The sequence below is a fragment of the Brienomyrus brachyistius genome, unplaced genomic scaffold (genome assembly GCF_023856365.1).
Source record: "Brienomyrus brachyistius isolate T26 unplaced genomic scaffold, BBRACH_0.4 scaffold123, whole genome shotgun sequence".
In the NCBI taxonomy this organism is placed as follows: domain Eukaryota; kingdom Metazoa; phylum Chordata; class Actinopteri; order Osteoglossiformes; family Mormyridae; genus Brienomyrus; species Brienomyrus brachyistius.
In genome coordinates, this window is record NW_026042398.1 from 310,222 (window position 1) to 337,819 (window position 27,598).

Genomic DNA, 27,598 nt, shown 5'->3' on the forward strand with positions numbered 1-27,598 from the left:
GAGCTCAGGGAGAAGTTAGCGGGTCTCGAAGAAAGCGGGTTTTCCTTGTTATCCCGTACTTGGCCACAAGAGGGTGCTATAACCCTCCCACTCAAAGCCTTTGTCTTTTGCGTCACTGTTATTAAGACAAAGGAATGTAATCTTTAATTTTCCCATAATGTCTGGCTCTATGTGTGTGTGTATTTGCCCTGCAATGGACATCCCGTCAAGCTCGTCCCATGTCTGGTGCCCAATGCTGCCTTAGATAAGCTCAAACCCACCCTGACTATCTACTTGATAACCAGCTGTAATGTGGATGGATGACATGCAGTTTATCATGTACAACAACAAATTATGTTACTTATCTTTTATCTATATGTAATATTTTATTTTATATATATATATATATATATATATATATATCTTCAGTGACTCTAACAGACATAAGGAGTTAGAAGATGGGTTAGGCCATGTTTATCTCTCAGATCTATTTTCATATGCAACTGCAGCTGTGCAGCTGACGACCGGCTTTCTGAGCGGGTGTGATGCAGAATTCACCCGGCGCTGTCACAAACGCCCAAAGATCCTTGTTGCATTTGTGAGCAAATTGGGTTGATTCTCAGTTGCGTTCCTGATCCCGTATGAGCCGGTGAGCATCGAAGACAAGAAATCTAATCTTGACACGTCCATTTAAAACCTCTTGTCTAGGTGTTCTGGGGGCACCTGTACCTAATGAGTCTGGCTTAATGAGCTGTGCTTGTACCTTAGGGCAAAGGCTGCCAAGAAGGATTGGACGGGAGCTTAAAAAGGATAGACTGAGAGGACATGGGTAACTCTGCAGACATCTCTTGTTCAGGGCTCATTTAATTAAAGACTGGGGACTTCTTACTACAATAAACAGAGGCTTGCATCAGTAATTAATTGCCTCCTCTGTTTCTTTAGAAGTCCTGTGCATTGCGCCTGTAACATGATTCGTTCGTTAAATGCAGCCTCACACATACTCACATACAAATGTATCCCAGTTCCCTGGAGTATGTAAAAGGGGGAGGAGCTCAGACTGCTATCGTGACTGACACTAGGCAGAGCCAATGAAAATCATTGTCACATGATCCCAATTTATGCATATTATGCATGCAGGAAGTCATGATCATTCGTTGGCTGTCTGCCTTGTGTGTGTATCTGTGAGTGTTTGTGTGTGTGTTGTGCTGAATAGTTATGGTTAGTTGTGTCTTACAGCCATAACTAACAAGGCTCAGTTACTGAACAGGAGACTGCGCTCTGCACTGTAACCTAATGGACAGGCCTGCTTCTGGAACATTCTTCTGACTGTTCCCCTTTGCGCTGATGCCTGGTAGCAGTTAAGATGACTGGGCCCTAAAATTTTGGGAACATTATTGAATTGGTTTGAGTTGGGACATTATAAGATTGTGGTTTTCTGGAGGCCAGAATCTCTAGTGCTGCCCCTGCTGTCTTTTATACATGCAGAGGTCAGGTCCTCCAGGGCTTCACAATGCAGAAAACAGAGCACGGCATCTGCCAAACCAAACGGAAGGTAAAGGGAGACCGTAAGTACAATAAAAGATCTACATGGGGGCTGTGAATTCCAAGGCAGTTCCCCTTCCCTCTGTCCCGACAAAAAACATCCTAGTAAATCTTCAAACCTTCTCCAGCTTCAGCTAGTTTATTCTAGAACCTTCTAATCAGGAATCTATTGCTCCTTATCTGTTTTTACAGACATGGTAGTTTTGATGGCCCCAAACATTTCGTGGATTTGGGTTTGCCAGCTAGCAATTTCACCTCAATCTAATTATCCAGCAGCAGAGTCCCACACAGGTCTCATTCGATCTCACCACCCTTCCACTGCAAATCAGCAGCTTCGGGAACTTGGATCAAATAGAAGCCGAGATTAACCATTTCCATGACAACCATCCCCAGGAGAAGTCCCACAACTCAGACTGGGACAGGATTCAGGCCTGACATCACAGGGATATGGAAGCTGACCATTGGCACGCAGAGAAAAATCTGTCTGATTATGCAGACAGGTAAGAGATATCCCTTAGGGATGAATGAGGAAATGCTGCATGTGTCCCTGGCGAGCATTTGCAGACTGCGTTTCACGTATTTAAATTCCGGCACGTTGCTGAATGCCTATTGAACAGGTGCACATTAGCATTGTAAAGCAAAGAAAGCAGAAAGCCAGCATTGTTTTCTGCTGTCTGGGGGCTAACAAACATTTGGGAGCACAAAGCAGCAGCGATGTTTAATTTTCAGTGTCTCAGCGAAACTGGAGAGCATGTCCCAGGCTTCCCAGTCGGTGCAGGAAGCCTTGAGAGTTGCTGTTTACGTCGGACCTGTTAGTCCATGCGTTTCCCTCAGCAGTCTCCTCATTGCCAAGCGCCATCTGTCACACGATAATCAAGCATTGTCACTCTGCAGTTGCTGAGTTTCTGAAGTGGCATGCAGGAATGTTGAGGGGAAGTTTTTGGTAAGGTATCCCACCCCTCCCCCACGTAACTCATTATTTTTCCCACTCCAAGATGGATATCGAACAGGGTGGGGAGCAGTGTGTGCGTGTGTGTTATGTTTATATGCATATGTATATGATTATATGTTACAATGTAATAAAAACCTGTTCTTTTGACATTGTCAGGACCATTTTCAGGTCCCCACAAAGATCTGTGAATGCAATGAAAAAACTAAAAATGCGAAAAGTATTTTATTTGGTGACTTATGGTTATGGTTAGGACTGGGTAGGGGTTAAGGTCATGTTGAGATTAATGTTTTCCCCATAGAAATGAACGGTGTATGTGTTTGTGTATGTATGTATGTATGTGTGTGTATCTGTCTGTGTGTGTGTCTGTGTATCTGTGTGTGTCTGTCTGTGTGTGTGTGTGCCTGTGTATCTGTGTGTGTGTGTTTCTGTGTATCTGTGTGTGTGTGTTTCTGTGTATCTGTGTGTGTGTCTGTATCTGTGTGTGTGTGTGTTTCTGTGTATCTGTGTGTGTGTGTGTGTGTCTGTCTGTGTGTATCTGTGTGTGTGTGTGTGTGTGTTTCTGTGTATCTGTGTGTGTGTCTGTCTGTGTGTATCTGTGTGTGTGTGTGTGTTTCTGTGTATCTGTGTGTGTGTCTGTGTGTGTGTGTTTCTGTGTATCTGTGTGTGTGTGTGTCTGTCTGTCTGTGTGTATCTGTGTGTGTGTGTGTGTGTCTCTGTGTATCTGTGTGTGTGTCTGTGTGTATCTGTGTGTCTGTGTATCTGTCTGTGTGTGTGTCTGTGTGTGTGTGTCTGTGTGTCTCTGTGTGTCTGTGTATCTGTCTGTGTTTGTGTATGTATGTGTGTGTGTGTGTGTGTGTGTGTGTGTGTGTCTGTGTATCTGTCTGTGTGTGTGTCTGTGTGTGTGTGTGTGTGTGTGTCTGTGCACGTGGGGCTTGGGCACTGAGCTGCTCTGAGACTGTATTTGGGCCTCTGGGACAGCAGGGGTGACGAGGCAGCATCACTCTCAGTCCTCATCAGCTGCTTTTCTCTGTTTTTTTTTCCCTTTCGCAGATGCAGACCGACAGGACAGACCTCAGGGCGAGCACAGCACACACGCCCCCTCACCAGAACGCGACGACGATGACAACCTGCTAGGCTACACAGGTGTGTGCGGAAAGGCGGCTCGCTGTCGGTGCCGTTATCCACATCGCCTGTCACGAGAAGCTGTCATCGGGAGACTAAAGGAACGGATCAGCTGTCCGCTGGGTCTCCGCCCACGGAACGGCCGGCCTGCTCTCTTGATGGAAACGTCAGTGTACCGTTACAGGGTTCTGTGAGGTACCAGCAGGTCACAGGCAGAAGCATGCGTAAGGCAGTGTTGTTGTTTTCTTGCAAAGGTTTTTAATTGCTCTTCAAGCTAGTTAATTTGGCCAAAAAGCTGCATAAATCCATAAAAAACAGAGATAATCATAGCTTCAGTGGCAGTTTGGGCTAAATTCCTGTCCTTTTGTTAGCGGAAAATGCAATCTGTCACTGTGCACCGAGGCATCGCCCTTTCACGGGGGTCCCATAACCTTGTCATTTTTTTCCGTTTGCCTGTGAATGGGAAATTAGTTTAATGTAGCATAGTGTCAACCACTGCCAAGAGGACCTCTACTCTAGAAGGAGATTGTCTTCACTTCATCAAAACAAAGCACAGGGGTCTGCTGCCTGGTGTAATTTTTTTTAAAGCTCTGCATTGTTCTTGGAATTTATTCTTACACATTAGGAAATAATATATTTTTGTTAAGGGGTGTCCTCTGTACCTTCTTTTGGTTTGGTAAAAAAGTGGGAAGATGAAATTTCATATCCTAAGGAAAAGGCTGAAATTTCACCACCGTTTCTCTGTCTACAGGGATCAAATAGTAGGACAGGGCTGCTAACCAAAGGCCATAATGGAAGAGAAGCCCCCCCTCTTTTCTGTCTATTATAGGCTTTATTTCTTATAGAGAATGAGTCTGAGAATGAGTAAAAATAATGGATCAGCCCGATCTCACTGCCAACATCTGTGATCGACCACTGGAGATGATGGTGCATCTTTCAGGCCAATGGGCATCACCCACAATGCAAACGTCCCGTCTGTGTTCAATCTGTCAATTTTCTCAGAAAAAAAAGCTGGAAATTACAGGGAAACTCCTGACAGTCTGTGGGGGCACGGAATCCATATAAATCACCTGTCATAGTCTATCATCATCTGTGAAGTGCCTGCCTAGTGGTGGAATGGCATACAGAAGTTGGGTTGTCCTGTTAAGGCGAGCGAGACAGTGCAGTATTTCAGGCCTGATAGGTGTCTACTGATGGCTCATCTCGGTTATGGACAAGAAGGATTTCAGGGAGTCATGTTGTGTGAACACAAGAGCTGCGTTTATGTTCTCATACTGGTGTCCCACAGCTCTGCTGCCACTTGCAGTTTGGCTGATAAATGAACAGCGTGTGAAATGCGAAGTTCCGCATGGCTGGACAAAGAAGGCAGCTGCGGAACGGCAGGGTAGATGGAGTGCTCTATTAGACGTCCACCGGCGGAAGCCTCATCAGATGGGAGGCTGGTGGCCTTGGGTTCCCCTCAATCTCGCCGTCTGTAACCCCGATTTATTACGGAGAACTGCCATTGCCCTGCCTCGATTTGCCATATCCCTGTCTGTATCGCTCAGAATTGCTCCGATCTTTAGCATCACGCTGCAGGTCAGTAGATGCTCCGATTCAATCTGCCCCCTCCGTGGACATCATTCCTGCCTCACACAAACCCTTCACAGATACCTGTTCTCTGGTGCTCCTTCCCCCGTCAGCAAACAGTATAAGACGGCAGCATCACTGAGGTGCTTCTGTACTGCCTTCTGCCTTCCGGCTCACCGTCACCTGCTATAGCCTCCAACTGTCCTTGAAGTCAAACGTCTTCATCTGTTGCCATTCTAGGAAGTGTGTGTTGGGGGGGGGAGGGGGTGGCCCTGGCAAGATGATCATACCAAAAATAGAGGAAGGATGAAAGAGTACAAAGAGACAGAGACACTGAAGGACAGGAAATTATTTGCTAAGATTGTAATGAATAGATCACATTTTTGACCCCAATCACCCACTGGTGAAGGTCACGCAGCTGCGTCTATGTGCAAATAAGTCTGAGGTATCTGAGGTCTCTCTTTGTCTGCATCCCTCACAGGCAAGGGCTTCATGAGTACACTGTGTACATAATCTGTCTGAAACATTAGACATCAAGAGGGAGGGCACAGACTGACTATGTTTAGCCCACAAGCATAACTGCACCTCGATACAATGCAACATGTTTTCTCAGCACATCAATAAGAATGATATTTCCTGAAGGCAGTTGAAGAGGTCAAGGAATGCCGTGTATTGAAAGGCAGGGGCCTTCTGAGCCATGGGCGACCCCTGTGTGTGCGTGTGTGCATTGTCAGGAACTGCGATCAGCCTGGTCCTGCACTGCTCATTTCGCTCCTCACGGACGTGACTCTTCGGAGGCGAGGCCGGGAGATGAGAGTCGTTTCCTCGGGGTAAATTCGGAGTTGGCTTTCAGGCTAGATATGCGTCTGGGTTTGTAATTTTGGAGCGCCACTCCTGGGGCTAAGCAGAGATGGGGGGGAGGATTAAAACCAAGGCTTCTTCCTCGTTTAGGGAATGAGAGTTTGAGATTGCGGGTAGAGAAGATAAGGAAGGAACAGAGAACGAGAAATCGATTTTTTTCCCCCCTCATTTTGCTTGTCTTCCTGGAGTGGCTGCATTTGTGGTGAGGTGGGGGCTCCTTAGAATGGGGATGGTTTGTATGTCCTCACATCCCAGATAATATGGGCTGCACATATGTAATGAGAATAATTCAGACGTCAGATATTTGGCTGCCTTTTTCCTAAACTACACCTTGAAGGTTGATGGATCACTGCAGATTACCCATCAGCTTAATGTTCAACAAAAGTGAAGAGACTAAAACTAGTATAAAGGCCTAGGAGGACATGCATGTGGTCATGATACTCTAAGCACAAGCTCAGGTCAGCGACTCGGTCTCCCCCGGGCAGCCGGGGGGCGTGTGACTCACAGTGACGTGGATCAGCTTCCTGTGGAGATAGCTGCAGCTTGGCCTCTTTTTCTGCCCTCGTTGCTCTGCAGGCCTCCCCTCACTTCACCCCCAAAGAGGTTTGCATGCTTAATGATCCTCTAAAGGTGAACTATATAGTGCCATAATGCAAACGCAATGCGAAAGATAATGCAAAAGCTCATGTTTATGACACTAATTGTCAGGTACTGGCTTTGTGCTGGTAGCCAGCTGTGGCACTGCAGTAGCTTTTATAAGTCACCAATAAGCCCCTAAATCTGAGCTGGGAGGCCCCTGCCTGCCAGCTTCTGTGTACCGCCCTAGATACACAATTTGTGCCAGGTGAGGGTCACCTTCTCATACCCGAGCTTCAAAAAGCCGGACTGTTGACACTGCATCAGAAAGTGCCCTGGATGCTAAACTCACTGGAGATAATAAGCATGCGTAAGTAGTGGCTTTATCACACTAAAGTATAAGTTCACTCCATCTCTCTAGCAAGCAATTTAGCTAAAATACCAAGGACACCATGAAAACCAATCCTAGGGTTTAAACCAGAAGCCATTGTGTAGTGGGACTTGTCCTTGGGTCTAGCTGTGATGCCACTGAAAGCCTGAGTGCAGGACTGAATCAATCACAACCAATCACAGACATCCTCTGATCTCTCTGCTGGACTGGATTCTGTAGCATCAGTGACCCTTGATGTTCCAGAGGCCAGACCTCTAGCAGCTCTTACTCACTGCTTCACTAATCTCTCACCCATCACACCTGTGAAGCACACTACGTATTACTTTGAGAGCAAGGCCTTCACACCTGTGAAGCACACTACGTATTACTTTGAGAGCAAGGGGCCCTCGGCTCACCTTGCAGTGTGTTCTCGCTTGATGAGAACATTATGAGGATGGAGGATGGGTCGTCCAGCAGGGGGCGATGGAGCAGAACTGGTCGACATGGTGATGTGAGTAAAGTGTGATTCCTTGGGAATGAAAAGGGAGATACAGAATGAGCTTGCAGGAGAAAACAACAGAGTGTGTTTTATAATCCTACCAGCCGAAAAACAAGTATAACTTAATATGCTGAGAATGGGGATGCTCATTTATCTTTGGCTGTTCTTCCACAGAAGCAGGACGTTTTACACACAGACGTACACACTCAGGCGCAAATTAAAATGATACTAGTTAACTGGAGAGGCATTTCTACGTGGCAGCAACACCGTGGGTAATGAGAAACGGCGAGGAGCTCAAACTATAGCGTGTGTGTGCCTGCTTTTCAGCATGTTTACACACTGTTATTGTCTCCTCGTTCGAAAATGTCTCCCTTTATCCAAATTCTTAAAAAGAGCAGCCAAGGACAAACTGGGGGCAGTTAGTGGCAAACCAGGGGCAATTAGTGGCAGGCTCATTGCAGTAAGGGGGCTGGGTGAGCAGACAAGCAGATGTGGAGTGGAAGGTGGCAGAATCTGGACAATAAATGAAATGAGTGGAAGGAGGTAGGAGCAGGTGACGGTGGCGTCAGTCTAGTAATGTGGCAACTGGGGACCTGCAGGCACAGGAAATGATATTGAGAAAAAAGGGATGTGGCGATGTGGAGTATGGGGGAGAGAATGGAGGGAAGGACGAATGAGAGAGACTGAGGAGAAGCGATGTGAGTATCTGGTTCTGAGTGGGCGGGGCTTTCGCGTTCGCAGTCCGCGTGCGAGGCGAGCCAGCAGGCTGGTGGCGCGCGTAGACTCCTAGTCTTTTCGGTTTCCTTTTTTAGGTTAAGTGCTTTCGCAGAAAGCGTACCAGGGATGCTGGAATGTCATAGCGCGCAGGATCTTTTTCCAGTCACGCATCTCAGCGCCTAATCCGCTGTGACGGGGGCCGGAGAGCGATTCGGAGAGCCATTACTCGTGCTGTCAGTCGGTTCGCTTCCTTTACGTAATAAAGAACGTCAGGTCATCGTTACCTTACGTCCTGCCCACTTTATGTTTAAATTATTAACAAATGCATGTCCTTAAAATTGCAGTCTATTTTAAGGAAGTCCAAGGAGATTGTCCTAAAAAAGTGACAAGAGTAGGTTGGTTCCAACTGTTGCTTGTCCAGGTTGGCACTGTAGCTTAGTGGGTAACACCGTTTGCTTTACATCTCCAGGGCTGGCTGGCTGGTGGGGTGGGGGGGTTGAGGTTGCCCCTGATCTATGTGTATAATTTTCAAATTCTCCCCTTTTTTTGAAGGTTTCCTTCTGCAGCCCAAAGACATCTACCTAGGCTAGCTAGTGGCTATAAATTGCTAGTACTTTGCGCATATGTCCTATGATTGACCGACAAGGTGTGCCGCATTCCGCATGGGACAGCCTCCATTCACACCCCTCGTGTCCAGCATAAGCGCTTGAATGACTGATGAATGATGCCAAACCTGAAAACCCCCGAACGCCGGAGACGGCAGCGATACACCGGTAGAGGGCGCGCATTCGTTGGTTTTGAGCCGCTCTCAGATCGGCTCAGTCAAAAATTCAGGGCACATTGTCATAATGCACAAGAAAAATCACATAAAAATGTAAGAATTATGGTCGCACTTGTGTTCCGAATTATTTTAATCTCATATATTTACGCCCTTAGCTTAACTGTCTTTTGCTGAGACGCCTATCCTCTCTTTACGGTGCAGGATGCATGAGAAGACGCGTTTCTCCGCCAAATTCAAACTCAGACCTCCCCCATTGAAAAGGATGCTCTCTTGTGTGGCCAGAAGTCTTTCGCACAAACGTGGGGAAAAAACCCTCCAGATCAAATATGATGAAATGTCGGTTAAATGGCGAGGCGTTGATTAGCAAATCGTCTTGAGGAGATTAAGTCCTTGATTATGAGGACAAGAGTAAGAGCTCCTGGCTAATCGCCGCTAAAGTGAATTTTAATTGACTTATTAGGATGGCATGCCGCGCCTGTGCCGGATTCAGGTGGGATTTAAAGGGCGCGGAGAGCCACAGAGAGCCACCTTGGTTCAGGTTATAATTTGCAATCTCGGCGGGGTTTTGGCATCGCCCCGCGGGTCACCCCTCCTTGCAATCTATTCTGCTCAGGTGGCTTAGATGTAAATGACAAATAGGCCAATTAAACTTTATTACGGGCTACAATTAAAACAATAAGCAAATGAATAAACACCGTAAAAGCCGAAGACAACGCAGTCATTCGGGTTGTAAAATTAAAATAACAATTCTAACCGAAACTTCCGGACATGCTATTTTTATGGGTTTGTCGCGAACATGGTCTGAAACTTTTTAAACGGAAAAGGGCAGTCTGCAGTTTTCCCATATTTGTTACAAATAAATATACAGGCTGTGTAATTCTTTTTTGCAGGGATGCCGTTTCTGCTTGGCTGGCCATTTTATTAACACCATCTGAACAAGAGGAATTAATAACCACATCACAGCGAGTGGGAATGGGGGACTGGGGACTTTATAGGTGTACAGTGTCACTCTCAAGTCACTGAAGGCATTGCTGCTATTGTTGCGGACGCGAAACAGCCTGGCATTGTGCAGATATCCAGCCCTCAAGAGGTTAAATCGGCTCCTGGCTGCTTGGAAAAGCCCATTTTTGCAGCCTGGAAGGGAGGGGGGAGTGGGGCATACCATTCAGTGAGCCATTCACATCCCGAGAATGAGAAGCCGTTGTTTCAGTGCCCCGTGCGAAAAGTGTGGGGTATGAGCACATGGGCTCTCAGTAACTTCACTTTCAGTTTAAGGGAAAAAATCTCCGAAGTTTCCTAAAACACTGAATGGTGTCAAACAAAAAACTTATTAGAAAGTGACCGGAATCCACCGTTACTGATGCATCTGGCAAAGTCCGGGGTCTTCACTACAGAACTGACCCGAAGATCCGTGGAAGGTTTCCGTGATCGTGAAGGGGGAGGAAAAGTCAGGCTGAAATGTGACGGGTATTCTGACATGCCTGTCCTCTGAATCTCCGTTACGCAGATCGGTTACCCACCGAGACCTTTTTGATCACTTTTCACGTGGTTGTCTTCTGTGGGACCGATGACAGGAACTCAGGAGCGCTCCGATGCAGTGCAAAACACTTTGGGAACTGCATTGAAAACGGCAGATTTCTGTTTCACTTTTTTTTGGGAAACCAGACCTAAAACTACTATTAGACTGAGTTTTGTCTTGATTATGATTATCACAGGTGCATAACGGAAATAAAATTAAGCACACATTTTGGAATGAAAGCACATTGCAATTGCAAACTACAGATCGGATTTCTCAGTTAACGTGTCACAGACTGAAACGAATGATAATGTGATTTCACTTAGACTTTTATTACACTTGGAAGGAAAAGCACTATCAATTATTACCTGCCTGGAGGACCGGGGAACGGGATTTTTAACTCATCGTTAAGATTATGAAAAACTGTTCGTCGGGTTTTTATGCTCCAGCGACTTGTGGATTGTGCAAGATATTCCCCGTTTCAGCAATATTGGAAGGATGCCTTCAGATTTCTTGAGAGTTTTTTTACCCCTCGTTGTCCTGCACATTTGTTCAGGTATGCCTGACATAGGTGTTCAGTCTGAACTTTTATTACAATGTCCCTTGATCGTCTGCCGCGATTCTTATTTCACACTATGACATTTAAACTGAAACAGAAAAAACCCCCCTTATCGTTTCTTAGGTTTTGTCGCACTACTTCAAAATCAAATTGCTACCTAATTTACAAAGCGGGTACGGGAGCGAAAGGCACGCTGTTTGGAGATGGAAATCGTTTTCATGCAGACCTACTTTGTAGCTTTTTTGTTTCATTAAAACTGCAGACAAATTATTTTAATAAACAAAGATAGGATCTTATTTCGCTTTCATGTAGATCAGATTAGACGGTTGCAAATAACGCCGTAATATTGAGCTTTTTTATTTCCATTAAATAGGTTAATATTGTTTCTCTGGAAGAGAGGGGGGGGAGTTCGCCTGGCTGGAAGCGATTCGTAATTACTGTCTAGTTCTACAGGAGAATTAGGATGGAAAAAAATAGGTTGATTAGTGTTGCGATACATCCGCTAAGCATTTAACACGCTTTTAGGAAAACTGCAGAGCATCTGCCTGTCTTGTATCTTTAAACTAATACTTCGTGCTGATATTCCTCTCGCAGTGTTGCGTTACTAATTTTAAACAGAAGCATTAAAAAACACTTCGTTGGTCGCTATGTGAAAATCCATGACACGGTAATTGCACTTAACATTGATTTGCTGTATATGTGCTTAACCCATTTAAAATGTTTTCTTTCTATAGTTAAAACGAATGGCATGACGCTTTGTACCACTATACTTCCAAATCTTTACAAAATTGTAAAAATCGATAAATTGTTGTTGGGTTTCTTACTAAGCGGTCCTAGTTTGACCAGTTTACACCGATCTGAATGGCCAGAAAAGTAATGGTAGCAGTTTTAATGTTTTTCATACTGATCTGAAAGAGCAGTCGTTGGGTTAGGCGACGTGTAACCAGCTGGAAACATGCATATAAAGGTCTGATTTTCCTGGCCTGTCTGCAATTCACTGCCATCCGACTTGACCCCCCGGGGGTCTGATCCACGGCTGGCCCGATGCGCCACATCCCGAATCTCCTTACGGCAGCAGATTTGGGATCAACCGCAACTTTTGATAGTCTTTTTCCCTCGGAAGTAGGCTGTGGGTTAAATGATAGCTTTTTATTTCAGTCTAATTGTTTAGCCGGTGCTTTTATCTGAAGCACATATGGCCACGTGTGGTTTACTGGCGGATGTGTCGCAGGAGCAATTTTAGAGTCATTATTTTGCCCAGGCTCCGGAGTTCACAGCAGCCCCCTCAACCCTGGGATTTGAACCGGCATCATTCCGGCTGCAGATGGGTTAGGGTTAGAGTGCTGAGGTAGCCCAAAGCCTTATAAAGAGTTTGTTCTGAGTAAGAGTAGATCCCCGTGTGTCTCTGTGTTGGATAGAGTGTAGTACAAAGCTAAAGCTTCAGCGCGATATCACAGCCCACCTTGTTGAAGCCTTCAGGCAGGCCTCACGATTAAGAGGCGTGTCTGGTTCGATCTGCATTCACCATGAACGCCTCCTCATGTGACCCATACATGTGCACTTATCACAGGAATGCATGTGTCTCTTTGTGCGTCTCCAGTTCACTGTCCCGAGATCCGTTTTTGCCATTAACTGGAAAAGGTTAAGTTTGGACAATGACTCTGATCAGTATAAGCAGTTAAAACGCGGATGGGTAGATGGATAGATAGACAGTTAAGTTTGGGATTAGGGCTCGGAATGGGGGAGATGTAAACTGATCTAAGATCAGTGCTTAGAGGGGCTGTCTGCTCAGTGCAAATAGGTTCTGGGCGTAGATGGAGACAGCTGGCTGAATTCAGCACACAGGTGGATGAGATTATGAGATATTAGAGCCTTCATAGTTAGGGGTTTTGTGGAAATTGAAGAAGGTTGATGGTTGGGACTCAAACCTATAACCTTCTGATCCCCACCAAACTTCAGCATGCCTGCTGTGTGGATGTTCGTCTTTTATCCGCTGTTCAAAACTGAATGAGCCCTGGTGAGGCTCCCAAAGGAAACAGGAAACAGCCACCAAAAAGGCACATGTGTGACAAGTGGCTGCCACGTGATTCCATGATGTGTATGTGTGTGAGTTTGTGTGGTTTATTTATGAGAGCTATTTGGCTCCCAGCTGTTGGTTACCTGGGCGGCCATGTGAGGACCAGGGAGTGAAGCTCAGGGTGAGACGGGTGGCCGTTAGGTGCCGTACGAGCGGAGTTGGCGTGCATCCTTATCGCGCTTGCAGATAACGCTCCATAACGGGCACATTCCTGCGTGCATTCCTGTCCTTCAAACACAGCAGCGCTAAAGCGTTTTCAGGTGTCTCTCTTTGGGTGATCTCCCCTTGGGACAACATGTGAAATATTCCGGTGTTGTTGGCTCATCTCTGCTGTCCACAGCGTGCCGATTCTGGCTGAAGCGCTGCTTCACCGGTGGGAGGAGCTCACAAGACCTGTGTGATTGTGTCTCCGCCCCCTTCTTCCCGCCAACCCCCAAAGCACGGAAAGAGTGGAGTCCCTCAGACAAAAGAAAAGGGATGTGGGGTGGTGCCGAGGAACAGGAGCTGGACTCGTGCCCCAACATTCAGCTGTCACTCTGACAGGGGGGGCTTTTAGCTTTAGATGCAGTGTGAAAATCAGAGATAATTGAATCTGTGAGTGACAGTGGGGGGACCACTCGGCGAGCCAATCAGCTGGGGCCAGACCCTCCATGGCCCCGCCCCTGTAGACAACTCCAGTGAAAGTTCAGAAGTAACAACACATTAAATAATAGAAATGAAATGAAGATAAAGCAGCGGCTGAAAGCAGCCACAGACAACACTGAAATGGACAGGCAGGGAATACTGGCTCCTAAATCCAGGAAGTCTGGGAAAAGTGGAACAGCATGTTGGGGGGGGGGGGGGGGGGGCGGGGGTAAAGGGAGGGTAACTGAAGAAAGGAACGGACTTAAATTAAAGGCTAATTTATGACTTTGAGCGGTGCTTGCCTTCGGATCTGAGAGTTTTATATTAGAGGAACGTTAATTATATATACCCAATTTTCAGTCGAGGTAATTTCCATATATTTACCCCCCAGTACCGCAAAAAGCCCCTGATTAGCTGCTCAAGGCCAGACTTGTCTACAACATTCCATTTTAGAAGATTCCGTGGAATGTATATAGTGATGCCATGGCAACCAGGTGGGATGTGTGGAATGTTCCGGCTGCCTGAAGTGACTCGGCAGGTTAATCCAGGTTGCGGGTGCAAGCTGTCATTGGGGCAGGAGGGGGTGCTTCATTCATGCCTTTGATTATTCATTCATGATTTGAGTTCAGCCGTAAGAAGGTGCTAATTGTCTCATGGCCTTAAAGCCACACTGCATTCATACTCGAGTGTTAGCGGCGGACGTCTGCGAGGCGGAGAAGCCGCTCATTGTGTGTGCGTCTGAGTCCCTCACTGAGGGCTGCTTGTTTGCTCTGTTTACGACCTTTTCCTGTCTCGGCAGGTGAGCTGGGAGGCGGCGCCACGGGTAAGGAAACAGGGGCACTCTAACGAGCACCCCAGGGGACCGGGGTCAAAGGTCAGCGGTGTGGGCGGACGGGGCGCACTCAGGCTGTCGACATTTCTGACCGGGGGAGTCACATGACTGAGCTTGAGACTGGGCTCCCCCAAACAGGCGCTGGACCTGATCGCTGTCACGCCAGAGGAGCGTAACGGCCAAATTCTGTTAGCTGGTGGCTAATTGAGTGCAGGGTTTATTTTTTGAAGGCTTCCTGTGTGTAAGTACTGCTGCTACACGGTGCCACAGGCCAGGGAGGGGGAGCCAGATCATGAATACCTATGAGGCTGTGGGCCCGGCGTTCAGAATCCAGGCTTAGGAGCCCCCCCATCAGTCAAAGGTCTGCGTGCAGTACCCTGTCCAGGGGGTGCGGAACCACACAGCTAAAGAGACACGACACAGGTTGTAAATCTTTTAAGTGACGTCAACTGGCTTCCGCTGTGGACGATTGCATCAGTGTAATTACAACACAACGAATGTTTTTAATTGGCCCATGCTGCCAATGGTTTGTGGCTGTGCTGGTGGAGGGGGGGGGTAGTGTCTGAGCTGAGCTGGGTCCCATCATTTATCACGGGCAGGCCGGGCCAGGTGTAAGCTGCCCCAAGCCATCCTGACATATGGATTCATAACCACTGATAATAAATTGTATGCTTCACCACCCCCCCTCCCTTCCCGAGTCACTCTGACAGGACGCAGCAGCCACGAGAGCCAATTAACTGCCGGTTGGCGCCCCCCCCGCCACTCCTTCCCCCCCCCCCCCCGTGTAAACGCAGAGACAGACTGCGTGGCAAACACTAGAATGTGACAGGGAAGATATTTGTTGTGGATTCATTACTGCTCTCTCCCCCCCAGCAGCCCTAAAAATGAGGTCAGGTAGGGAACACGGAGGTGAGTGGTGAAGGGTCACAGCGGTCCGTTCGGTCTTGTGTAAACTCTGTGGTGCCTCCCTGGTGGCTGCGGCCTCGGGGTGGGGTGATGGGGGGTGATGGATTCCACCTTCTTCTTCTTCTAGGTCCCAGGGCGCACACACACACACACACACACACACACACACACCACTCACACACACACACACACACACACACAGATTAGGCATTGGTATCCTTATAGGCACTCTCCATTCATTACCATGGGCATAACTCTAATCCCAGCAATGATGACCCTAACCCCCCACCCAGCCCTAACCTTAACCATGAGTAACCAAGCAAAATACGAGACTTTCGGCATTCCTAGTGTTTTGATTGCATGCGCACAGTTCTTGCCATCATCCTCATGTAATGCAGTGATATTCTGCATACATTTGCATTTATTTATTTAGCAGAAGCTTTTGCCCGGAGCAGCATGGCTGCTTTGGGGGGGGGGGCACAAGCTACAGGTGCACAGATGCAGACCTGCATGTGGAGACTTCATGTGAGTGCCTGTGGGTGCAGGAAATGCGTCTAGTGAGTTACTCATTACCTCAATTCAAAGAACATTGCAGTGAGTGGAAGTGACCCTGGCCATGCTGCCCCTGCGCGTGTGATGGAGGCGTCCCCGTAGGGGGAGTGCGTGGAGGTGACGCGGGCCGTGCGGCCCCTGCGCGCGTGATGGAGGCGTCCCCGTAGGCGGAGTGCGTGGAGGTGACGCCGGCCGTGCGGCCCCCTGCGCGCGTGATGGAGGCGTCCCCGTAGGCGGAGTGCGTGGGGGTGACGCGGGCCGTGCGGCCCCTGCGCGCGTGATGGAGGCGTCCCCGTAGGCGGAGTGCGTGGAGGTGACGCCGGCCGTGCTGCCCCTGCGCGCGTGATGGAGGCGTCCCCGTAGGCGGAGTGCGTGGAGGTGACGCGGGCCGTGCGGCCCCTGCGCGCGTGATGGAGGCGTCCCCGTAGGCGGAGTGCGTGGAGGTGACGCCGGCCGTGCTGCCCCTGCGCGCGTGATGGAGGCGTCCCCGTAGGCGGAGTGCGTGGAGGTGACGCCGGCCGTGCGGCCCCTGCGCGCGTGATGGAGGCGTCCCCGTAGGCGGAGTGTTAGGTGGAGTGCATGCTGCATATTCGGCATAGGGTAGCGGTGGCACTGTCATCTGACCTTTTGTGCCGAGGGGGCTAATTAAAGGCTGGAATTTGCACGGGGGGTGGCTTCAGTGGTAAGACAGCAAAACCGCCCCACTCCCTCCCTTCAGTCATCACTGACAAGGCAGATAAACACTTCAGAGCCGTTTGTTTAAGGGAGAGATAAATTGAGTCACTCTGCTAATGAACCGCCATCCACGGGCCCCCCAGCTCTGAAGGAGCCCATGAGCGTGATGGAAGCACACTTACACAATGCATTTCTCCAAGGGGCGTGGTTTGGCCATGTTGGGACAGGCTAGCAGATTAGAGTACTGAGAGAGCAGGGTGCTAATGAAGGGAGAACCTTTTGGGGGGGGGATAATGGAGGTGTACTGGAATGGGGATTTCCAACAGCCCCCCCCCCCCAGTCTATGTGCAAATAAACTGCATCTCCCATAGGGTGAGAACGTGATTCATGACACTTTCGTCTTTCGTGGCATCATTAAGTTCCTCAGTGATGCAACTGTGTGTGCGTGTGCGCTTGTGTGCTTGTGTCTGCATGTGTGCATGTGCCTGGGTGTGTATCTGTGTGTGCTTGTGTCTGCGAGTGTGTGTGTGTTTGTCTGTGTGTGTCTGCGTATTTGTGTTTGTCTGTGTGTGTGTCTGTGTGTGTGTGTCTGCGTATTTGTGTGTGCATGTGTGTGTGTTTGTCTGTGTGCATTTGTGTGTGTGTGTCTGCGTATTTGTGTTTGTCTGTGTGTGTCTGTCTGCGTATTTGTGTGTGTCTGTGTGTGTGTGTCTGTGTGTGTGTGTCTGTGTGCCTGTGTGTGTGTGTTTGTCTGTGTGTGTGTGTGTGTGTGTGTGTGTCTGTGTGTGTTTGTCTGTGTGTGCCTGTGTGTGTGTCTGTGTGTGTGTGTGCCTGTGTGTGTGTTTGTCTGTGTGTGCGTGTGTGTGTGTGTGTCTGTGTGTGTGTGTGCCTGTGAGTGTGTGTCTGTGTGTGTGTGTGTGTCTGTGTGTGTGTGTGCCTGTGTGTGTGTTTGTCTGTGTGTACGTGTGTGTGTGTGTCTGTGTGTGTCTGTGTGTGTGTCTGTGTGTGTGTCTGTGTGTGTGTGTCTGTGTGTGTGTGTGTCTGTGTGTTTGTCTTTGTGTGTGTCTGTGTGTGTGTGCCTGTGTGTGTGTGTCTTTGTGTGTGTGTATTTAATGCTTCTGTATGTTTTCCCAAAGTTGTTCTTTTGTCTGGGTCGCAGCGCGTGATGGTTGCCGTGCAGGTGACCGAGTGCTACGCTCTGTCTCTCGGCTAATGTAAGATGCCCTCCAGCAGGGGGCGTGCCACACTCCCCACAGGGACGTCTCGGCCCTCATTGGTCGGGCCTCAGCCTCACCACCCGCCGCTTGGACCAGCCACTGCCGATGGCTTTGAGTATGCCAGTTACCATGGCAATGTTTTTAAACTGACTTGGAAAAGAATGGAAAAATGAAAGATGGGGATCTGAGTAACCATGGTAAGACAGTTTCCATAGTTACAGGTGAACTTCGCTCGGCTTGTGTGAATGGGCCTTGCTCAACCTGTCGGTTTGTCCCACGATGTGCCTGGGCTTCTGCACGGGAGGTATCGCTACCTGCTGCTCTGTGATGAACAGCAGAAATGCTTTGCGCCGGCCGGTCTGTCATATTGGCTGCCTCATGTGGTCGGCCAGACTGGGTGTCTTTAACCTGCTTAATGACAGCAGAGTTTGGGGGCGGTTGAGCCCCTGACAGTTACCATGACCAGTCCATACCAGCACCTCTGCCTGAACCAGTACCCCCACTGCTAGGGCAGGTAGGGGGCTTGGGGTTCAGCAGACATGTGCTGAGGATCTGTTTGAAATCACACTTCTGCTGTTTTTCTCTGGTAAAGCCTGTGGAGGTGATGATTAAATACACTGCACACACTGTATGAATACTGCATACACACACCCTGTGTGCACACTGCATGCACACTACACACTGTACGCATACTGCACACATACTGCATGCTCACTGCAGAGACACTATGCACTGTACACACACTGCGCACGCACACATATTGCATGCATACTGCACACACAATACACCCACTGTACACACATTGCATGCACACTGCATACACAATACACCCATTGTACACACATTGCACGCACACTGCACACACAATACACCCACTGTACACACATTGCACGCACACTGCACACACAATACACCCACTGTACACACATTGCACGCACACTGCACACACAATACACCCACTGTATACACATTGCACGCACACTGATTGCACACTGCACACACGCTATGCATTTCAGTGCATTGTTTTTTTCCCACTGAAGATGCTACTGGGAAATTTCAGTCCTTCTTTTAGTGGTAGTGTGTGGCTCAGTGGTTAGGATGCTGTGGGTATAACCGGAAGGTGGCCGACTCAAATCTCAAAGCTAGCTGAGAGATCTCTCTGTTGAACCCAAGAGTGAGGCCTCACATCGCCACTTGCTTCTGGGACTAACTGGCTTTTTCAAAAAATTAGAGTGTGTCAGTTTGGATGAAAGCATTGGCTATATTAGCAAAAGACACCACCCTGGAGGAACCCCCCCCCCCCCCCCCGCAGACAGACCAAAAAACTATATGCACAATAAACTCCGTATAATTCAGCTTGCAGTCAGTGCTATGCTTCGTTCTGGCGGAGCTGGAGAAATGGCCCCCTGCATGAATTTTGCCAGACTGGTGACTGGTCAGATGCTCTGTGTGATCTTTTAAACTCCAGCCATGATTGGAGAGAATCTTAGGGTCTGACACCTGTATCTAAACCCTGCTTTACATTCTGGAACCTTCTGTTCTGTGCTTAAGAACCTTCCCCTTCTGTGTTCTAGTAACTTTTATATATTTAAATATATAAATTTAGCCAAGCAGGGGGTGAGGTTAACCTCAGTAGATTTTGGTGCCCTTATGCATATGCTGGCCTCCCTGAATCTGCCAGGGTATCCGTGCCCCCCCCGACGCCCTGGTCGTGGCACAGAGCCAACAGCTTGCTAAAGGGGGGCATCCTGTGCAGTGGGGTGCAGCTGTAGAATTGCCCTGTGACCCCCTCTCCCCCCCCCCACTAAGAGGTGCAGGGATGAATGAGCAGCTCTGATTCTCTGTGTTGAGGAGGGGCAGCAGGGGGGATTGAACCTTGACCCCATCACGTTCTTTATAGACTTCCAGGGTTTCAGATTGTGATGAGAGCAGACAGAATGAAATGGTTCAACACACCTGTCTCACTTAAGTAACCCTCTCACTTACACTCATGAGAGAGAGAAGGGAGTGAGCTGGGAGAGTGAGCTGGGTGTAAGTGAAACAAACATGGAATTCTTCTGGGAACCAATCAGAGTCATGTTTGACTGCTGGGTCATGAAAGGAATTTGTGTGACACCAGGAATAACCTTTTTTTTTACCAGACTGACTGAAAATGAAATGCTTTCTTCAGTCGTCTTCCCAAACATTTCCTGTGCCTTTGAAAGCAGTCTGGCCTCAGGCCTTTGCCTGCCTGGATATCCTGATCACTCTGGGACCCCCCAGAGAAATGTGTTGGATCCAGGGTCATCTTCCGTGTAATGGGCTCAGCTGACCAAAGCATCTGAGGTCACACAGATCAGTAGACTGCTTTCTCCTGCTCTCCCCTGGCATGTAATTGAGAGATACCAGCAGAGTGATACCAACAGAAAGATACTAGCAGAGTGATACCGACAGAGAGATACTAGCAGAGTGATACCAACAGAGAGATACTAGCAGAGTGATACCAACAGAGAGATACCAGCAGAGTGATACCAACAAGAGATACCAGCAGAGTGATACCAACAGTAACATCAGCAGAGTGATACCAACAGAGAATTCATGAGTGATTCTCGTTCCAGACACCCTCTGGACTCACCATCAGATCCATCTTAGCATCCCCAGTGCCAGTGGCATCGCTACAGCCCCACCCTCCAAAGCCAAGTAGAAGCGTCTTTGTATGTCAGAATAAGACGGCATTAATTGAAAATAAACCATAATGTAATCGGATCCGCCGACAGATGCATGTAAAACATGGCAATCATCACATAATATCTTCTGATGAATTCAGTTTTGAATATTGTGCAATGAATAGTTTTATTTGTTTCATGCTTTCTTGGAAGACACAGTGTAGCTCTTGCTCCAACACCACTTACACGCTGAAAGCTCAGCCCAGCTGCATTTACACCCAGCTTACTCCTCGACATGCATATGTTTGTAATGTGCTGCTTGTCTCACTTGTACATCGCTACATATGTAAATGCAAATATAAAGCGAATGTCACCATGAAATGTAGCATGTCTCAGGGATGTCAGTTGCCTGAAGTCACCTGCTTGGGTGGAGTTTTCCAGATATTGGATAATTTAGGGGTCATTGAGCTTAGGGGGCTCAGCTTGTTTGTAACAGATCCGTGTCGTTTAATAAATCAGTGTGGTCTGTTTAGCGACTGCTGGGAGGTCACGCCCTCTAGTGGCAGCTCTGTGGACAGTAATTGCACATCCGGCCCATGTAGCTGCAGAGTGGCCAGCGATGTCCCTCAGCACGTGTCACTAGGTGTTTAGTGTGTCCGTGAGGTGTAGGGTTGAGCGTGAAGGCACACACACACACACACACGCACAGGAGCTCACTCTCGCATAGCTGAATGAATCACTACCGTCAGCTGCTTGCTAATTGCAGTTTATACAGCCTGAGAGGAATTCCAAAAACTCCTGCTCGATCCGGGGACACTTTAACGATTCACCTCTGTGTGAGCGAGCTCCTTCAGGGAAGAGGGAAAAGTGCTACTGTCACCGGGGCACGTGTTCAGGCATGATCACCATGCCATTAAATGCGACGTTCCTGTAGTTTGACAAGCCCCAGTGATCCACAGTGTTGCATTACAAGTGGGCCTCCTGATTGTGTGGAGAAGCTGGTATGAACTAGCTGTTTCCAAATGCGATCATGCTACTGTGCACGGCGACTCGCTTCGTGCAGCTCTGAACTCGCATTTGTCCGGCCCCATAAAATACTGGCAGATGAGGTAGGAAAACGTTTACTCTGTATGTATTTAGCAGATGCTTTTATAAAAAATATATATATATTTTTGAGAGAATCTGGGGTCAGAAAGTCTCTGGAGCGACTGGGGGATTCAGGCCGTTCTCATGTACCTGACTATGAAATCATGGTGCTGAGCTTGGGATTCGAGCCGCTGACCTTCCGATTATAGGCGCAGCATCCCAACCTTCTGAGCTGCGCACCACCCATGGTAGAACCTGGAAGAGACTGCTTGTTAGCTTGGGTCCCTCACAGTGCTGTTTTTCTGAATGGCTGCCCCAAGGCCGGCTGGTCAGACTATGTGATGCTCTGTGCTCACCTCTACTCAGTCTTTATGTCTTGTTTTGCATATGAGTGTGATATTGTAAACTCTCCCAGCCATGCCTGCAGGGATATTGCCATGGTGTCTGAATCTAAACCTTGATTTGCATTGTAGAACCTTCCAGATGTGTGCTCTCCTAATTTCATTATAGTATTCTAGAGCCGTCATGTTTCAATGTCCATCCTTCTTATTTTGTGTTCTGGCACCATCTTCAGCCATGAAAACATTGTAGTCTGCAAAATACATTGAGTTATTTGTGAGCAAAAACGCTTCCTGTCTCTCCAGGATCCAGTGAATAGTGCACCGGGTCACATTTACCGCCCTTTAGTACTCTGTGTGCGTCCAGCCAATTTTTACGGTCAATTCTGTAAACACCCGCTGTGTCCATCTCCCTTGACAACAACAGTCTGACACAAATCCCACTTTGGCCCCAGAAAGCGGGCAGCTTAAGACCCGTATCACTTTAGGCTCTCTGGGCTTACTTAGTCAGGACTCAAGGGTCATTTACTCAAGCCTGTGAAGAATTTCTGGAGAAACAGAATGTGTGTGAGCTGATCGAGTTTTCTGTGCTGTTAAAAGGTGAAAAACCTATGCTTCTGACCTTAGACACTTTATAAACGGGATATGCTATGCCGTTTGATGTCAGAGAAAGGGTGTTTCACACATTTAAGTAAGCACTCAGCTATCGTTCTTCCAGTTAACTGTGAGAAGCCGCGTGATTCTGGCTTTGAGGTCAGACCATTTCCTTAGGTAACAGGAATCACAGACATTGGGAAGCGAAGTAAACACTGTTTACTGTTTTTATAGGCTTTGGTCCGCCCCCAAAGCTATTTGAGAGTTTATTGCTGTGGCGTGTTTCCTTTGTTGCTGGATCAGCTTTTGGGTCGCATTCCTCCATGCGTGTGCATGCGTGCGGCAGTTTAAATCTGAGGCCGCGCGTTTAAAGGAACAAAACAAACTCCAGGCATCATCTCCGCTGCTGCTGTGGTTTGAGGTTCAGCTGATAGCTCAGAGATACGGCGGTGTGCAGAGGGGGGCAGGGGCTTGACATGGGTAATGAAAGGGTTAGTTACAGTGCGACGGATGTGGAGTTGTGCTGCAGGTACTGAATATTAGGCTGGCACAGCCTTCTCCATTGGCCCTTTGTGTTTGACTGATTTCTCCCACTGGGGGGCTTGATTGACAGCTCATCACAGGATGCTGGTGTTTGAGTAGGTTATTGATCTCCACTGGGTGGCAGGTCTTGACCGTCCCTCTGGGTCCACTCACTGCCTGTAGCTCCCTGTCTCTCATACACTCACCTTTCACAGTTATCACAGCTATAAATCACTCTAACAAATGTTTCCAGATTTACAGACTGGTCCTACCTCAGGTGATGTTTAGGTTGCATGTGTGTTTCCCTCTTAATCATATTCACGACTGAATGTAGAGTTTTTGGTGAAGTTCCACACAGGAGCGCTATGCTAACCAACGCTAAGCTTTGTTATGCTAAGCTGCTTTGTACCTGCGGGGTCTCACTCTCAGGTTCACCCTAGGAATTTCTCATGTTTCTGCACTTGGATTGTGGTGAGGTGTGGTGGGGTGTGATGGGGTGTGGTGAGGTGTGGTGAGATGAGGTGTGGTTGGGTGAGGTGAGGTGTGGTGGGGTGTGATGGGATGAGGTGTGGTGGGGGTGTGATGGGGTGAGGTGTGGTGTGATGGGGTGGGGTGAGGTGTGCTGGGGTGGGGTGTGATGGGGTGGGGTGAGGTGTGCTGGGGTGAGGTGAGGTGTGATAGGGTGTGGTGAGGTGAGGTGTGGTGAGATGTGGTGGGGTGTGGTGAGGTGTGGTGGGGTATGATAGGGTGTGGTGAGGTGTGGTGGGGTGTGGTGAGGTGTGGTGAGATGTGGTGGGGTGTAATGGGGTGTGGTGAGGTGTGGTGGGGTGTAATGGGGTGTGGTGAGGTGTGGTGGGGTATGATAGGGTGTGGTGAGATGTGGTGGGGTGTGGTGAGGTGTGGTGAGATGTGGTGGGGTATGACAGGGTGTGGTGAGATGTGGTGGGGTGTGGTGAGGTGTGGTGAGATGTGGTGGGGTATGACAGGGTGTGGTGAGATGTGGTGGGGTGTGGTGAGGTGTGGTGAGATGTGGTGGGGTATGACAGGGTGTAGTTAGGTGTGGCAGCGTGTTGCTTCTACCTCCACTCTCCGCGGCACCGATACAATGGCTTTGTCATTAACACAAAGTGTCACCTCCTTCCCTGCAATCTCAAGATAAATGTCAAGAAGAGCGACTTTAGTTCCTGCTGAGATGCCTCTTTGGCTACTTGGTGACTATGGGGGGGGGGGTGAGATTCCACAATGGGAATGATTCCAGTTGAATGATATCAGCCAAATAATACCAAAAGAGTAAAACCAGCCAATAAAATACATCAGAAGAGTTTTACAAACTGAGAGATACCAGCAGAGTGATATCAGCAGAATGATACCAAGAGAGTGATATCGACGAAGTAATATTAAAAAAGTGATGCCAGCAGAGTGAACTCAGCTGAACAATACTAACAGAGATATCAGCCAAGTAATACCAACAGAGGGATATCAGCAGAGTTGTACCAAGAGAGTGATATTAGCAGTGTGAAACCAACAGAGAAATACTGGCAAAGTGATATAGCAACGTAATATCAACAGAATGCTGCCACTAGAATGATACCTGTGTAATAAACCAGAAAGTGATGACAACAAAGTGAAACCAGCACAACAATACCAGTGGAAAGGACTTAATCACCGTTGAGCGTCTTTCATTTCAGCACCGGATTTACTGCCGTTTTCGTTGTTTTTATTGAAATGTTCAGCAGATGCTTGTAAAAAGCCTGCAGTTGTACTTTTTAGCTATAAACACAGTTGCATGTTTCTATTGAAGGCATTCAGGGTCAGTCCATTTCTCAGAACTACAACAGGACAATCCATTCTGCAACCTGTTGGCCTTGCAGTACACCTTCCGATTATAGGCGCAGCGTATTCAGCCAATCAGAGGTGCTGCCTGGCATGATGGGTAGTGATCATAACCACGGCTAATTAAAAAGGAAAAATGACCGTCTGTCTGCATACGTGACTCTGGTTGTTGATGTTGCTTTGATCGATCGCTATTCCCAGCTGCCCACTGAGGGGAGGGTGTGCCAGGGAGGAAAAGGTAATCAGAGGAGAATTCTGAGAATGGGTTGTGTGTCTCGAAGTTCTTCAGCTCTGAACTTATGTGGAGAAGTTGGATACACTCCCAGAATGCCTAATGTGAGCTTGCGTTTCTGTCCCATGATGCACTGGAGCAGAAAAACAAGGCCCACTGCCAGCCTACATTTCCATCTTCTTGCAGATGTTGGGTGCGGCGTGGGGGGATATGAGGTTCATAGTTCCCCACTCAGTCACAAGTATATCCTCCAGGAGAAGTTTCCATGTTCAGGTCCTACACCTACATGCTAAGATTTTATTACAGATGGTGGCTCCACATCACAACCTGCTTTAGAGGCACTGAAACAGCAAAGATTAATAGCAGTGAAACATCCTTATATTCACAGGCAATTAAATTAGGGCCATAACACAAATGGGAACAATTAGTGGGTAGTCTTCATATTTCCCTGGCGTGGCATCATCTGGTTTCAGTGCGTTTCACTGTTCACAAATTCCTTGAGCAATGAAGACAGACGATAGCACACGCTCTCAAATCCGGCTAGCAGAAGGAATTTTGTCAGCTCTTAAAGGTATTAGCGATGTTTAGAAACCTCCTATAGAGTACACATCGTAGAGTAGGGTTTCAACCATGACTTGCCAGACTTTGACAGCAGAGGAGCTCTGCTATGATTTTACAGACTTCCTGTTTTTGTGTAGTACTTTAAAAGGGTTCTGTTTGGAGTTTACAGACTTCCTGTAGCTGTGTGTTACAGCAGAGGAGCTCTGCCATGAATTTACAGACTTCCTGTTTTTGTGTAGTGCTGCAAAAGGGTTCTGTTTGGAGTTTACAGACTTCCTGTAGCTGTATGGCCCAGTCTAAATGCTCAGTCATTACTTCTCAGACTTTCTGTAGCTTGCCGTTGCAGTAGAGGGGTCCAGTCATTAATGTAATACTTCCTGTATCTGTATCGTACAGTGGAAGGGCTCTGCTATTACTTTCCAGACTTCCTGTAACCGTATGGTATAGCATACTTCTCAGACTTCCTGTAACTGTATGGCATTCTTCTCAGACTTCCTGTAACCGTATGGTATAGCATACTTCTCAGACTTCCTGTAACTGTATGGCATTCTTCTCAGACGTCCTGTAACCATATGGTATAGCATACTTCTCAGACTTCCTGTAACTGTATGGCATTCTTCTCAGACTTCCTGTAACCGTATGGTATAGCATACTTCTCAGACTTCCTGTAACTGTATGGCATTCTTCTCAGACTTCCTGTAACCGTTTGGTATAGCTTACTTCTCAGACTTCCTGTAACTGTATGGCATTCTTCTCAGACTTCCTGTAACCGTATGGTATAGCATACTTCTCAGACTTCCTGTAACTGTATGGCATTCTTCTCAGACTTCCTGTAACCGTGTGGTATAGCTTACTTCTCAGACTTCCTGTAACTGTATGGCATTCTTCTCAGACTTCCTGTAACCGTATGGTATAGCATACTTCTCAGACTTCCTGTTGGGTCACAGATACACCACATTGGATCATAGTCACACCATGTTGGGTCACAGATGTCCTGCTTTGGGTGTCAGTGACAGTGTATAGCGTCACGCTGAGACTGTTAACCTGACGGCAGCTTTGCTCCAAGATCTTTCTCTGTAAGTGCTTTTAGTTCATTACCATAATCCCTTCCTGCCCTTAGCTCCGTCTTTCTGGAGTCTGGCTGAGCCAGAGTGATTTGGTGGGGGCAGAGCAGGCCAGGGGCGCTTTTGCTGCTGGACATGTGAGCTATAGAGACGAAGTGCCGCCCCCCTGCCGCCTGATCGTCTTGGGACGGCTTGGGTCACATTGGGTCAGCCTGCTGCCCTAATTAATCCTTGGATAGACCTGAGCTCTGGGAGGATAATGGATAATACCATTATACAACCTGTAGTCAACAGGGGAGCGGTATGCGAGTGTACAGGGGGGTATGTGTTGGGGGGCGGGTAGTCTCGGTTGGCCTTGGGGGGGAGGGTTGGTTAAGGAAATCTGCTTCTTACTGCAGTTTTCATTCTCTGTGATCTGAATACAGACCACACAAGCTGCGTGATAAATGTAAGTAGGAAATAATTTCATCTTGCTGGGGGGGGGGTGGTGGTTAGTGGCTGGATGCACTAAGTAAGCTGGAGCTTCAAAGGTAGCTTTAATAAAACATCAACTGGACGGTATTATCTGGAAGTGCAGAGTCCAAGGTTCATCAGCAAATACACCCCCTTTCCCCACCCCCGGGGGGAAACAGGGGGGGGTCCAGCTGGGCCAGCAAGCAGCCAATGGGATCAAAGGGGATGATCAGGCCCTTTTTGGAAGTGGGGCCTGTGGGGGTAATTAGACGCCAATCCACGTCTCCTCTGTGTCCCGCCATGTAACTGCTTACCTCAGCACTTTCTGCATCCCCCACACCACG

At 48.1% G+C, this 27,598-nt stretch overlaps 1 protein-coding gene across 1 annotated transcript in view; it reads left to right on the forward strand.

The window, feature by feature from the left end:
* LOC125727863 (roundabout homolog 1-like) overlaps positions 1-27,598 on the forward strand; it is a 156,260-nt gene that overhangs the window by 53,022 nt on the left and 75,640 nt on the right. The window contains 2 exon segments of the mRNA XM_049004840.1: positions 1,915-2,021; positions 3,524-3,616. Of these exon segments, the coding sequence (XP_048860797.1) occupies positions 1,915-2,021; positions 3,524-3,616 (200 nt within the window).